The 16144-nt window shown below is 31.5% G+C and overlaps 1 protein-coding gene across 1 annotated transcript in view; it reads right to left on the bottom strand.

The window, feature by feature from the left end:
- LOC122797723 (1,25-dihydroxyvitamin D(3) 24-hydroxylase, mitochondrial-like) overlaps positions 1-16144 on the bottom strand; it is a 199638-nt gene that overhangs the window by 108299 nt on the left and 75195 nt on the right. Inside the window, exons 6-10 of the mRNA XM_044066253.1 lie at positions 9239-9335; positions 8996-9087; positions 6282-6393; positions 3148-3290; positions 42-208 (exon numbers count right to left, since the gene is read on the bottom strand). Coding sequence (XP_043922188.1) covers positions 42-208; positions 3148-3290; positions 6282-6393; positions 8996-9087; positions 9239-9335 — 611 coding nt within the window. The remainder of the gene's footprint in view (positions 1-41; positions 209-3147; positions 3291-6281; positions 6394-8995; positions 9088-9238; positions 9336-16144) is intronic.

Here is a 16144-nt window from a genome sequence, read left to right as displayed (position 1 = left end):
TTAATTTAGATCAACTGCATGTAAACAAAATCTCAGTATACCTTAATGACTCCTTCAAGCATGCCTTAAGGTATGGCATTTTTCTGACCATTTCAGCAGTAGCGCCTTGGCCACATGGTATAACAGACTGTATCTCCTTGTTGAGTTTTTCTTGCACATTCTGATTACGGGAAAGATTAAAAAGGGCCCACAACAAAGTATTTGCAGTCTATAAAAGAATTGATGACACAGTGAAGAACTTCCTCTTAATCTCTATTTCATGTTAAGAGCTTTTGTCAGATGATGATTTCCATACAATATTTAAAGTATTGAAAATGCTGTAAAAGAGAAGAACTAGCAAATAATATATATTCCCAAGCAACTGATAATCTAGACTCACAAGTGCTATTTGACTGAAAACTCAAAAACAGAAGATTTTTTTCTGTAAGTAACACTATAGATATGCCTAATTTCATCCATCCCCTTAATTGTATACATCAGAAGTCTGTGTATATGTATTTGTATATTTGTGGATTTACTCACCTTTGCTGAACAGCAGTAATATCGATGTGCATAATGTCAACACCAAATGATCAACATTATGCATATGCGTCAAGCATGAATCTCAGTGTATACAAAGACTTAAAAAAGCAAAAGAAAATATTGTTTTATGAAGAGAGGCAAGCCCCTCTGCTCTGCATCCTCTGTTTAGGGGGCTGCCCTGCCACACCTATATTCTAAATAGAATATTCCACAATTCACAGGGAAAGGAACAATTCCTCAATCTTCGGAATTGTCCAATTTGCTTCTTTTGTTAACAGGTGGCAACCATCGGTTTAGTCAACCAGATTATGTCAATTAAACAGATGTTGACCAAAGTATCATTCAATAAAAATTGCAATTTCCATATATATGTACATGTGTGTGTGTGTGTGTGTGTGTGTGTGTGTGTATATACAATTACACGCACACAAACACACACACACACACACACACACACACACACACACACACACACACATATACACATTATTACTGTAGCTTTGACATTTCAAATTTTTGTTTGCCTGACTTAAAAAAATCTGATTAGCATATATGCAGTGTGAGTACTTGAGCTTCCTTCACTGCAGAACCCAGTGAAATGAGAGCTAAATTGCAATGTTAGACAGTGATCTCATTACCAATTAATATGTGGCCACCCAGGACTGCAAGAAGGATAAACACTTGTGTTTCAAGAGTGCTTAATGGTGGAATGTTTAATTTTTTTTATTTTAGTCTAAAAATAGACTCTATTCCCAATGCCCATTCTCCAAGTTTGTCTCAGACTTGAATGGATTGTTTGCAGACTCTTCCTACGGCAGTGGGCATTACACATAATGATTATTAGAGAAAGTGCTGGATATAGGACAAATGCCTGCAAATTATGGAATATATGACTTAACCAAAGAGAACAATGCTTACTAACATGTTTGGAGATGCTTAAGTGTGTCAGAAAATTGCCTCCTAATTTGTAAGTGACCACTACATATGCTGATTCTGTTTTTTTTTTAGTCTTTGCCTCCAACCTTTGGACATAGCTTTGTAAACCATTGAGATGGCATATCTTACTTGCAAGTGCACAAAAAACGATATAGATTGCATTATTTATACTTATATATTAGTTTCAGAAATAAAGGATATAATTACTAACTCTATATATCACCTGCAAGCATAATTCAGATAAACATTACATAGACATATTAACAAAATGTATTGAAAAAGTAATGTCTTTGGAGAGCTGGAAGGATGCAGTCAAAATCTAGAAATGGAATATAAACAGACTATATAGTTGCAGGAAAAATCATTAATGACAGAAAGCATATCATAATTCTGAAAACTGAGCAAAGACTTTTGATGTTAAAGACTGGTAAAATGAATATTAAAATAAAAATAATGGAACTTGGCGATATCTAACACGTCGACACATGAGATATTGGTGGAAGGAAACTCAGTTCTGCAGCATTGTTTGACTACATGTCCTATGGGGAAAGCTTGTGAATAGAATATTATGGTTGTAACACTCAAAATTATGAAAAGAAATAGAAACTTGGAAAGCTTGTTCTGTAGCTGAGGCTTGGAAAGTCAGCTGAGAAACTTCCAAACTAAGAGACAAGTAATGGTGTGGTTTAGTATGTATTCTACAACATTCAAAGAGAAGTTTACTGACACAGTATAAAACAGATTCATTACTGCATTTGATCCTATTGTCTTTAAAGTCATAACCTAAGGAAAAAGGATTATTGATAATGGAAAACATATAACGGGGAGAAAATATATGGTTTATGATACATATGTTCTGAATTAAATAAGTACAGAGTTTACTGTTGTATCAGAACACTTCTAAATGGGAAACATGGCCAAAAACAGTACATTTTAAACATGCAAGAGATGCTGTTATACTACAGTTATGTGGATCTTGGGCTGACTATCAGTGACTGTAAAATAGGTTTTCATAAGTCCATTATACAAAAAGAAGTATAAAGCTAATAGGAGAAGAAGTATTTGCTTTGGGTGTAGTGCTGGAGTTAAATACCTCACAGAGTTCTGTTTCCCTTAGCCACACCAAACCATGTGATGAAAATTTTACCCCAGACTTAGGCAAGCACGTGATGTGCTCAACATTGTTACTGAGGTATTTAAAGCAGAAGTGCATTTGTCTATCTAAATAAAAGTCGGTATCTTTTTTTTAATGATTTGTCAAAATGAAATAGTAGTTGTTTAAAAGTGAAAGTAATAGTTATTTTTAGGTAATCTGAAGTAGTAATGGGAGTATTACCAAAAAGAAAAAAAAAAAACATGCTGACAGCAGGATCCAAACTGATGCACTTCAACATACAATTAATTAACATTTCAGCAGGTTTAAGTCTTCAATATGAATTTTACAAAATTGTATTTCATCTGTATTTTAAGGCACTACAGTTATTACTATAGCCCACAATACTTTCAAAACTAAATATTTGAAGATTAGCTGAAGCTACCAGCAATACACAGCATCAAAAAAGCAATATTTTATTTTGTTTTTACATAGCTGTGCTAGATTTTAAAACAAACTAATAAGGCACCATTGTTTGAACACTAGTGTATTTTATGAGATTACTGTACCTGAATACTACATAATAAAAAACTTACTGTTTCTACACCTCCGATATGAAGTTCACCAAAAGAAGTATATAGTTGTTTTCTGCTCAGTTTATCCTCTTCGTTTATCAAAGTTAACAAATCATCTTTTGTCTTCTGTAGTTTATCGAGTCTTTCATTGATGCAGTGCTTTACTGCAAAAAGTAAAAAAAAACACATATTGTTATTAGCTTATATAAAAGACATCATTATATATATTTAATATCTGTTGGTATACAAGAAAATGTTTCAGCGATTGACAATGGTTCAAAAGCCTTCAGACATGTAAAAATTGTTTTATGATAAAAAAGCTAGAAGGTGAATGGTTATGAGGTTTGATCCTGATTATTTCTATATTCTCTTATGTGTGTTGTCTATCTTTCTGCAATATAACAATTTTATTAGGATGGTTCATTCCAATAGTTCTTGCTATTTCTGTTGCATATTTTGTATAATAACATTTGATCACTTTATCATAAAAGAAAATGCCGAATGATAGACTTACCTTGCTGAGGAGAGGTAGTAAAATGTGTGAACACAGGAAAATGCAGTTTAAGAGCACAGATTCCAAATTAATCTTTCTGAGATTTGAAATATATTAAAGGAAATGAACATCAGGTATTCTGTGTAGAGTACTTCACTTCAGATGATTATAATAGCATCTAGTAGTGTGACTTACTTGGGTAAGGCTATGAGGTACAAATGGAACATGTTCTGCTACCTTAAGTTCGATTCTTACATCTTTCATTTCCACATGGCATGACTCTAAGCGATTCTCTACCTAAGACAGCATTACTTGGTCACCCTGAAAGAAACAGCTGTGCAAATTATGGAATACGTATTTACTTCTGTGGACTGATACTCAGTTTGGAGTATGTAAAAGATGGAGTTTTGCATAATGTGAGCATTTTATAAACTGTAACAATTTCCTGCAAAATGCAGCTGCCTCCCATGTTTGTATTAGTCCTCCACTGTAAATTGCTTCGGTATAATCACAAATTAATGCTGCTAACATCTTCTAACAAACTTTAATCATCCTTTTGATTTTTGGTAAGTGATGCAGTCTATATTGTATTATACACTTTTAGACTAAATTGATAAAATTATGCATTTTAGTGCACCTTTTGTGTATTCATAACTGCTGTGTCAAAGTGTCTAATTAAACTAGAAGAAGAAGAAGAGTTATCTTATGGAACCATTCTTGGTAGTGGATATTAAGCCATTATTATATTGCTTAATGATATGACACTAGCACTTAATTATGCAATGTATGGGAGCAGATTTTTAAGCTTGACTACAAATTCTGTATAGTTACACAGCATAACTTGTTACAGATTTATTATATAAAATAAATGTGCTTCATTATAAGAAATGAAATTCATGACCTATGGATAACATTTTTATTTTATATTTAATGTGTCTTTTATGTAATTGTAATTGTAGCAACAGTACTAATTATATATATATATATATCACACTACAGTACATTTTATTTTGAAGACATTTATAGAAGAACAAATATGTGAATTGTCATAAATAATGGAACTAGATAACTTTTCTAAACTAGCCAACATGCTAGAATTCATGCACTTGTGTTGATTATGCAGTGTAACGTAAGGGGGTCTGCACTCCTGAGGTATCGACCTCCATATGACAAGTTGAATCAAAGTCTTCTCTGACTGAACTAGTTGCAGCTAGTGAGAATATTAAACATCCCTGGGCAATTGTCCAGAGGATTAGGGGTTTTCTTCTTATATATTGTCAAAATTATGTCAACATTCAGGCATGAATATCAGTTCATCTCCACAAAATATAAGCTATTGTCCTAGTATAAATAACTTGGTCAACAAATATTAGTAAAGAAACAAAACAATTAGGGTAACTGAGTGAAAGAAAAATTGTGAAGTCACAGATGGGCAACTATTTTCATTTATACTTGTTTTAGTAATAACTACAAATTAACATGGAAGGTAGATCATTTATTTGTTATTAAAAGTCATGCTTATAGATAGGCCAGACATGCATTGATATTTTATGAGACCTCAGTCTGATCAGTTAGGCTTAGACAATGATTCATTTCCACAGCTTAAATAGTCTGTTTTCTGTGCAGGAATATAGAGTAAAGAAAACATATGGACATTTATTATTACTTTTGATTTCCAGACTATGTCTTTGCTGAGGTACCTTTGGCTATATTGTTTTATCAGAGAAATATTCTCCTTATTAGCCATGCTTGAAAACTGTACTAAAACATAATATCTCAAAATATTTCCCATTGCTGCTTTTCTGTTAACTTAGTGGGTTGTAGAATAATAAAACTACAGCTTCTTAAAATTATATAATACTGTATTTCCCAGATGGAGAATCTTAATATGGTCTTTGTAGTGTTTACCCTTCTGTTCTTGATCTATTGATTTTGTTTTAAGAGCCAATAGGTTATTCATACTTAATATTTTTATGATCGAAGCATTTATACTTTTATAAATTTAAACTACAAAGTTAGTAAAAAATAGTCAATGGTATATTTGTCATTTCTGACAACAATTTACTCTAAATTATCTAACACTACATTTCTGGAATGTTATGCAATGTAACTGTTATGATTGTATTTATTTATTTATTTGCATAGTTTTCTAATTGGGAAAGTCCACTGTGCAATACAAAACCCATTTTCAGTGGCAGCCCAGGTAGAAAAACTTCACAGTACAAGACATTAACAGTCTGAATTACAAAATTGAATTACAAAGAAAAGTACATACAAAACATATAGATAGATACAATGAGAAAAATGTACAATAGTATAATCTGAACAATCAGTATAGAGTAAAGATCTACATAGTGGGCTGTCATTTTAATCTCTATCTACAATAGTATTATTTCACACAGAAAAGAAAAAGGTAATGTTGATTTATTTTTACTACCTGTACCTTTCTGTGAGATTTTTGAGCATTTAATTTGCAAACTGTTTGAGTCATCATCTACTTTTAGACGAAGCTTTTCAAAGTATTGCATGTGGTTGCAACAATATAAATCATTGAATGAGTGACACAAAATTGCAGCTGTAGCATAAAGGTTTCAACACAAATTAATAAACGATGGTACTGTAGCATACAATTTTCAAAGTTTCAATAAATTAATACTTATACCCATTTTAAATATATGATCCCAGGCTTTTGTATGCTCTCTCCAGGGTTTTGTATTCAGCTGTTTGTGAAGACTGACAGGTGTTACCATTAAGGGTCCCAAGCATTCTGATACCTGCAAAAAAAGTAGCAATGCTCTATATTTTAATGAAAACTAAATGTGAATAATAGAGATGTTGCTTATTATTGATTACATGGATTAAGTTGTATTTATGTTTTCTTCTAATACAATAGTATTATTTACAAAAGAAATAGAAATAAGTTTTCATTTTTATGTAGTACATTATTTTATGAAGTTATATTATGGTGCATCTCCATAAATACCAGCAGGTTTTGGCATTACAATTATAAATTAGACTTATGAATAAAACCATAATTAAAATACTAATAAAAAGATAACTTGGTTTACTTTCATACTGAACATCTATACTTATAAATATTTTAACAATGAATCGACCACCTTGGAGGTCTAGAAAGTTACCAGTGAAACAGATGTAAATACATTAGTAAAATTGCACATATAGGTTATTACAACAATGGGAATCTCTAAGGCACATAAAAATTAATGTGTGTCTCTCCTCTATTCTGTTTTCTTTATCCAGGATAAGTTCACATGATTTAAGTCTATGTTTTGGAGAATATGTCAGTATAACAACATCAGCAGTAGTACAGTATATTCTGTGGCTGACTAGTGAATTGCCAGTGGTAAGTATAAACAGTTGAGATGCATGTCAAAATAAGGCACAGGGTATATGGAAATAATTCTACCGATCCATTTACATCTGGTGATTTAAAGATATGCTAGGAGCTTTGAAGTGCTATGTGAAAAAAAAAAACAACTGCAGGCAGAGCACCTGTGACCTTTGTTGCACATTTCTTAGTGAAACAATTGTGATCTGGAAACACATGTTAAGGAAGACAATGCAAATAACATAAATAAAACAAATACATGTACAGGATACAGTAAAAGTATGAACAGATCACAGAAGAAAGGAGAAGAGAGCTGAATAGAAAGCATTTAAATTTCAAGGTTTCTAAAGTAAGAACATTTGATGGACATTTGAAAACATTTATGAGAGACAAATGATTAAAATAACACTATTTTCCACTTTTGTGTGCATTTATTACAGAAATGGATGCAACATATAACTAAAAATCCCTCAGTAAATATAAATATTTACAAATAAAGCAGTCAAAGAAATGCCTTCAGCTAGAAAGATTAATAAAAATGTACTTCTATTAAGAAAGTTGATTCAAGGCTGACTCAGAAATTAAAGATGCTTAGTACATGTGCAGAATTCAGCATAAAAATGTGATTTTGTTGTTGACAGTATAAAACAAATGTTTTTTTTATGCAATCTGTGATATCAAGGAACAAATCTTGGTATAGCAATGTATTAATAAACCTGGCAAATATGACAGAAGGAAGCAATTTTAGCATTATGTGTATGAATATATAACAGTTACATTATAAGCTGATGAATGCTAGAATGAAGACTGGGGTGATCCCTGATATTTTGTTATTAGCACTGGGGTAATCCCTGATATAGTGCCTTATTTCGTTATTAGCACTGGGGTAATCCCTGCTATACTGCCTTATTTGGTTATTAGCTGTCTTGTGTAAACAGTGCTGCTCACCCATTTTTTGAAGAATCACTATTTCATTAGTTTTAACATTCAGTAAGGATATGCGTAGTCACAGGATAGCAAGCATCAGTGCATTGTAATTTTCACAATGCTACTTTTGTAATGATATGTAAGAGGGCTGAAACACATTCAGCAATAATAAAACCTTATGGTGCTGTGGTGTTTTCTGAGACAATATGAGTCTGCTTTACGGTCTTTTTCTTCTTCTTCTTCTGCATGGGTCCAAGAATATTATAACTATAGCTCTATTATTATTAATTTAATACTGCTCATAATACTTGTATAACTTATCAGTGTTTCTGTAGTGTCCCTTGTATAGTTTTTCGTATAAGTGCTGCACTTTTATTTAAAACAGGTGTAATACAGGTAGCAAGTGTATATTAAAAAAAGCAGTGCTGTAGGAGTTTACCTGAATAATCTTAGAGTTATGACAGAGTAAAAAAGTCAGCAGGACTGCGATAAAGGGGAAGACAGGATAGAGAGTCAGGGTGGACGCCACTGTATAGAACAGTAGGGAGTATACTTTTCTATGTGTTGTCATAAAGAGTGGGTCATAGACTTCTAAAGGTACAGTGAAATTTATAGGATAATGACCACAGCAAATATGAATTGTAACACTAAATACAAACTGTGTTCATGTTTAAGTAGTGACAAAGTAGTCTGAGATTCAAAATTGCATTTATGTGCATTTGATAAAACTTTCCAAGACTGATGAGGGAATTGAGATAAAATATATGGCATGCAGAGAGTGCCTAACAGCTAAATAAAGCTTTGCATCATCTGTACCAATATACAAGATTTGGGAGATTAATTTTTTCGCAATGTATGGGTGAAGTTCTAGTCAGAGTGATAATGCACATTATTATAGCTACATAATAATTGTAGCATATCACTCATGCCTTATCTATACAGAGCAATGTCACAAAATGCAGTAAAATAACAGATGTAAAAATACAAAAATGTGCCATTCATTTAATGTTCTTAGAATAATTCTAACAACATATACTTCTTGCACACAATCATATCTGTTCCAGTGCTATACAGGTATTTTAACAGAAAAAGTTGATTACATTTTTTGCAGCATTAATAAAAGTTGACACTTCATCATCAAACGACTTATGCAGGAGTCCAAATTTCTTGTTGTAAAGTATCATGGAGATTGCTGCGGAAAAATGAAATGTCAATAAATTACTTCACACATATACACAATAAATGATCTATGTCTAAGCATCTTGATAGCTCTATATCTACATGTATGCATCTATTGCACACATACATACTACCAATGATATAACACAGCTTGCTATACATACTTTCAAATGACCACTTGTTAAGCTCTAAGGGCAAGTCTTCTACAATCCCATTTTCATCAATTGTTACTCCGAGTCTTGCAATAAATTCTTCTAAAACCTAAAAGTGAATGTAATATTATTCATAAAAGCAGTAATTTCTGGGAAAAAATGCCTGGGTAAATGACAGTTATGTGTGCTGCCCTTAACAATAATTTGCAGGTAACAGTTTCTTATGTCTAATACTTTTGACAGTATCCTTTCTTTTACAGGGTATTAATTTCACAATGTTTAACATTTGTCATTTCAGTTGACATACCTCTAAAGTCAGGAGATTAAAAAGTAATAGCAACAGATTTTAAAAATCATTAACAGAGGGTAAGATGAAGACTAACAGCTCAATATTTTTACAGCAGAAGGTCTTCCGAGTTAGTAAAATGTAATTTTTTTGTACACTTACATAATAATGTATGTACCCTTAAATTCCCCAATAAAATCAATGAATGTAAGGGGAGGAATGCTAAGCTGAGAAAAAAAAAACACAGCAGTATTTCAATACTGTAGCAGATGAACCATATGTATGTAGAACAGAGGATTATAGACTTGAAAATATAATGCTAATTGTGTACTTTTTTGTTTCTATATAAAAGCACAGTAGTACAACCAGAGTAATATATCATTGGCTAATTATCATAATTAAAACTGGTTTTGAAAATAGAACAATAGTATAATCAGTGTAATGCACTTTAACCTAGTTACCAGAATTAAAACTGAGTTTGTACTATACAATTCTGCTCAAATATTAGTTTATATCATCCCTAGAGGTTAGTAGTTTGTTACTGTGTGTTTTCTATTTTTGAAACATCTTTATTAAATTCTCACTTAGGATATACAGACACATAGATTAACTGAATAAAAAGAAACCATGAATGCATTCTACATAAATAAACTGCTGAATTGTTCAATTAAAAACTGCATAATCACATCAATTCTTGAGAAGCTGGATTTACCTGAACAAACACAAAGAAAAGATTAAATATGTTTATGATTTTAGTCTTCCACTAAAAGGAATACAATGTTTTCAATGCTTTACTGATCATAGCTGTTCATAAGGTATCACATTCTGCGATTTATCAGATAATATGGATCTCCTTCATTCTTATACAAGTATATATTTTGGTAAATGCTGAAGTAGACACACACGCATGCCGTAAAATACAAATAACTTTTTCCACGTTTAGTAGTCATTGGAAATAAACTGAGACAGTTCCTCAACTATTCTTTAGCATATGCCATACTCTTGGAAAACATTATCTGTGATCTGATTTAATATGTGTAACGTACTTGAAAAACCTGACTAATGAAGGTGAGTTATGTTATTTCCTACACAGCTCCTAAAGGTACACCTAGTTCATGTTAGCCATATTATCATTTTCATGGGAATGCAGCAGTGCTTCGGGGCATGTATGTCATAGTCTCCTGTCTCATTATCATTTCTGCCAATTGTACATTGCAGTTTCTCATTCAGAGACTTTAGATACGATTAAAACTCATTCATATCACAACTGCATTGCATTTGTATAAATCTTATTTTATCCAACCATGTTGAGGAGAATATTTTGCTGATTGCATCTTTCTGAACTTTACTAATGCTCATGCCTAATGGTATTTCAGTGAAATTTTTTTAACAGCAGAAATGAAGCTCACCATCTTTCCTAATTATATTGAAACTATGTCAGGGCAAAACAATCTTACTCTTTCATGAAGCCACGCACTTGCAGGCTGAATTTCTGAGAGTTGCAGCCATTTTGAAATAGCTATCTTTGATTTTCATTTGAACATATTCATTTAGTTTCTGCCATTTGTAACAATATTGTTACACATTTGCACAGATAAAAATGTTTACTTAAATAGATATATCTGTTATGACATACTGTCAAAATATTGAAGAATTTGCAACTTTGAAATCTTGTACTTAAAGCAAAAGCAAAACACACACACACACACATGTATATATATATATATATATATATATATATATATATATATATATATATATATATACATAACTATATAGCAATCAAAAAAACAAAATATACACACACATGCACTGACACAGAGGGAGCTATCAGAAACATTGCAATAATAGACTGTGATCAAGACATTTATATTTAGTAGTAGAAAGCTTTGTAAACCATGTGCAGTAATTTACATGTAATTAATAAATCATGTATACAATGGTGGAGAAAATAATCTTTAAAACTTATCTTTAATGTTTGACTTCCTAAAAAAGTTAAAATAATGATTCCAGATGAAGATGTGAGTTTTATGTTTAGTCTCATATAAACAAATGTACAACACACACACACACACACACACACACACACACGCACACACACACACACACACACACACACACACACAAACACACACACACACACAAACTGCAGCACTTTTCTTAAGGGATGAGGAACTACGTGGAACACACTTTCTCATTTTGTGAAGTATGCCCTGTAGTCTCTCATTCAAGGATGCATGTTGGTAGGACTGAACCTCAGTCTTTCAACTTCATATATGCATGTCTATTCAATGTGTTTTATATTTCCAGTGAGTACCACAAAACTCAACATTTGGTATGGAAATGAGTCTGAGTGGACCCGATGTACATATGTGTTATTTCAAGGTGTAGGTTCATATTTAATGCCAAACTGATTGTGAACATGAGGGATCACAGCTGTACACAGAGAATTAGGTTAACATGGTGCTAGACACATACCCAAAGATACACACAGACAGACACGCATGCACATAAGCTGGATTTCCCAAAGGTGGAGCCATTTTAGAGTTGGATCCCTGATTTATTTCTGACTATTTGAAGTTGTCGACTGCAGTTTACAATAACAGGCAATATTTTACAAATAATTTAGTTATGCACCCATTGTTACATACTATCAAAATATTAGAATGCCTACAACAGTGATGATTTTTTCCCTTCATGATTTCTGGTAGTTATTTATGCTAACAAGGTGTCAGCTTTTCTAATAATGACTTGACAGACGAACAGCAAAACATCTGCCACAGAAATCTTGACTTCCTAAAAAATCCTGACAACTTGCATTTTAGCAGTTGATTTAATAAAGCTTCCTATTACTCTTAAATTGGATGAACATTTCATATTTTTGTACATAATTGCCATGGAAGACATTAAAATAGACACTTTTTTTCTGAAGAAGCAGGAATATTATTTACCAAGGAAGCTACTGACTCCCTCTGAAAAATGCATGTAGAAGCATTGAATATTTACCTCTCTCTAGCTTATATAGTTATATTTATAGAAACATAAGCATTCGTTCTAATATTAAGAATTTAATATGTGGAATGGGTGCAAGCTGCCAGTGTTTCTACACAGGTGGTCACAGTACTTCAGTCTCTCTACACAGCATGGATCTGTGAACAATTTGTGACAGACAAAGAGCCAGAAACCTAAGTAATAAAGTCAAAGTGGACTGCTGTCTTAACTCTGAAGACTGTGATTGGTCAGTTGATGGTGGTTTCATTAAAGCTATTACCTAAGTTACCAAACATATATAAAATATATGAAACAAGCTGATTCCAGTCTCCTATAATTTTTCATTTGCAGAGGCAAAATGGTGAATGCAGTTTAATTCTTTCAGCTTCTGAATTGCATACAGTTAGCAGATTTTTATATCACCCTTACACCTGCACATGAAACTGACATTTTTCTATTGAATGCTGTCTGCAGTCTTCTTATCTATCACAACTCTCAACCTTTTAAATCCAAAATTAGGGAAAAAGCAAAACTATGTTTGGAAAAAAGTCTTGGCATTTGGGGCACTTTTAAAATACTGGCACAATCAAATTAGAAAGTTGATAGAGAAAGAAAATGTAATTAATATTCTTTTCTGAAGTAAAAGAAGTCAGTAACTGTAATAACTGTCAGTATTAATTGATTATAATCCACCTACTGTTTTTAAAAATGTGAAGTTTTTTTAGAGAGAGATGGAGAAATTGTTGTAACCAAAATTAGGGACAGCAAAGAATTAAGCCATCCATGTGCCATTTGTGGAGCAAGGTTTTATGTTTATTGTTAAGCTAAGAGGGAATATCAAGGACTAAGCTCTATCTTCTACTCCATGTACTAAGAAGATGAGTAATTGAAAAACAAGGTTTGAAAGAGAGATTACTTTGTTATATACAAACACTCAACCACACACAATACAAACACATATATACGCATACATGTACATGTACAGAACAAAATGAACACACACACACACATATACACTTCCTTTACCAAATGAACCATTTTGGAACTTAAACATAGATTTATATCTGAATATATTCTGTTCCTCATCACAGACTGAAAGTAAAAAAAAAATATGAATGGTGTACAAATATAAGAACATGTTTCAGTTATACATACAATCCTTCAAATATTGTCAGGTTAACAAAGCATCTAGAACTTCCATAATGTTCTGATTTACAAGAAAATGTGTATATGTTTCTGAAATAGCTTCAAGTCTGCCCAGGAACCTTGCCATAATAAACCATAGTCACAATGTGCACTTTTAGCATATTGTCCTTTTGTACTCCATCTTAATCATAAGACAGCATATACTAGATTCAGTAACGTCATCTCTTGATCATAACCTTGCACATTCCTTCATATTCTTTGTATCTACCTTAATCGAGGAAATATAATAAGAATTAAGACTCTTTCGAATGCATTAAACCAGTCAGTGCAAATGGATTCTCCTTTATAGTCACTTTACTTTAGGGATCATTAAAATGTAATAATTGCACAGATCAGCTATGTAAATATAAATTGAATGTATAAGGAAACAATGCATTATGAAGGATTGTGAATAAAATTTATACTGGTTTGCAGTACCCAAATTAATTATTCTGCCTTAAGGGGGTATCTTAGTGAAATATTTTATTGTGAAGGAATTGTACAGAAGAACTTTATAGTTCCTAAGATGGAAATACACCTCTAAAACTTTGAGGTGCATGTGCAGTGTGAAAGTACTTTCTGGAAATGTTATTATATGTTATACAGGGATTTTATTCTGTATCATGTAAAACAGTTAATGATCTGTGGACTTTTAACTAATAATACCAGAATCTGCTAGAAGGTTAAACTGGGAGGCTGCAGTTAAATCTAAACTTGTATGTTATTGTCAATAGCTATATTTGTTTCTACTGCATTAAAGTAAATGCAATTGCAAAGCTTTTTCACGTTTGTTTTCTACACAAAAGTGCTATTATCTAGCAAATTGAATAAAGCATCTATTCTACATATGCTAAAAAAATTCCATCCATAACAAATAGAATGAATAATGTTATGTGTGTGTGTGTGTGTGTGTGTGTGTGTGTGTGTGTGTGTGTGTGTGTGTGTGTATATATATATATATATATATATATATATATATATATATATATATATATATATATATATTAGTACAATTTCTGTGTAGTTTCTTTGCAGTTTAGTAAGCTGAGTCAGCTATGTTTTGAGATATGAAGCTAATATTATAATATAGGCTTGAGAATGTAGTACAGACCTGAGATACTACAAAGCCATATATGTGAAATAGAAAATATATTTCTGCAAGGATCTGGGATATTTAATGATTACCATTCAATATGCAGAAGAATAAAGCAGCCAAGCTGAAAAAAAAAAAAAAAAAAAAAACAGATAAAGCCATTTAAGCATTTAAGGACCCTTTAATAATATATTTGTTTTATATTGAGATATATTAATATAAGCAGCTAACATTGCAACGGTACATGAAAAGAACACGTAAGTAAGAGTTAAACATTGATCTTTATCCTGCTAAGCACCATATTTATTTGAAAGAATAATATAAAAGGGGTCAATACAAATTTCAGATATAGAATGACAATATTATTACCATTTCTATAGGTAATATGAAGTATTATATATAGATATAGATATATATATATATATATATATATATATATATATATATATATATATATATCTATATATATATATATGTATATACATATATATATATATACATATATATATATATATATATATATATATGCAAGCTGATTGTTTTCTGTGATATGTGGATAAAATTATTTTCATCTTCTCTAAAGCAGTAGCTATTCAACAATTCACTCTAGACATTATTATTACTTACAGGTTGTAATTAGATAATGGATATTTTACTGACTTTTGAATAACTTACAGTTTAAAATGATTTTACTTTTTTAGCTGTCTATGATTCCTGATATTTATATAAATTACAGTGGACAGTATATATATATATATATATATATATATATATATATATATACATACATATATATATATATATATATAGAGAGAGAGAGAGAGAGAGAGATACATATTTTCTTCTACTACATTTTCCAGTTTTCTTCTGATTTATTTGTTCATTGTCAGTTGCTAACTAAATTATTGCCTTTGCTTGGGATTTCACTATTGGATAGTTATATACTCAGTATTTTTTTTCTAAATAATGTTCACAGTTTATTATAATGAAATAAAGAAGAAAATGTTCCTGAACTCTTTAGAAATGTATGTCAAACTGAAATGTAAATAAGCTCTATTTTAATCGATCAATTTTAATAAAGGGACAAAAACAGGAATCTGTCTAGTAGCATGTGTCAGCTACACAATTTGTTTTACACTGACAAAAGAAAAATTAGATATGAATTTTAATAAGAACATCTGCTTTGTCTCCCCTGTATAAACTAGATATCTGGGTAGTGGTGTAACTTTATAACTTAATACATATTTCTTTGTTGCATGTCTCCTTATGTTTCCATTTGTTTTGGTATCTGTCTGTCACTCTCTCAATATAGGCAGTGTGTGTGTTTGTGTGTGTGTGTGTGTGTGTGTGTGTGTGTGTGTGT

The sequence above is a fragment of the Protopterus annectens genome, chromosome 3.part1, assembly GCF_019279795.1.
Source record: "Protopterus annectens isolate FY-2018-M chromosome 3.part1, PAN1.0, whole genome shotgun sequence".
NCBI classification, from domain to species: Eukaryota; Metazoa; Chordata; order Ceratodontiformes; family Protopteridae; genus Protopterus; species Protopterus annectens.
Note: the sequence above shows the minus strand (reverse complement) of the source record. Positions and strands in the feature narration are given on the sequence as shown.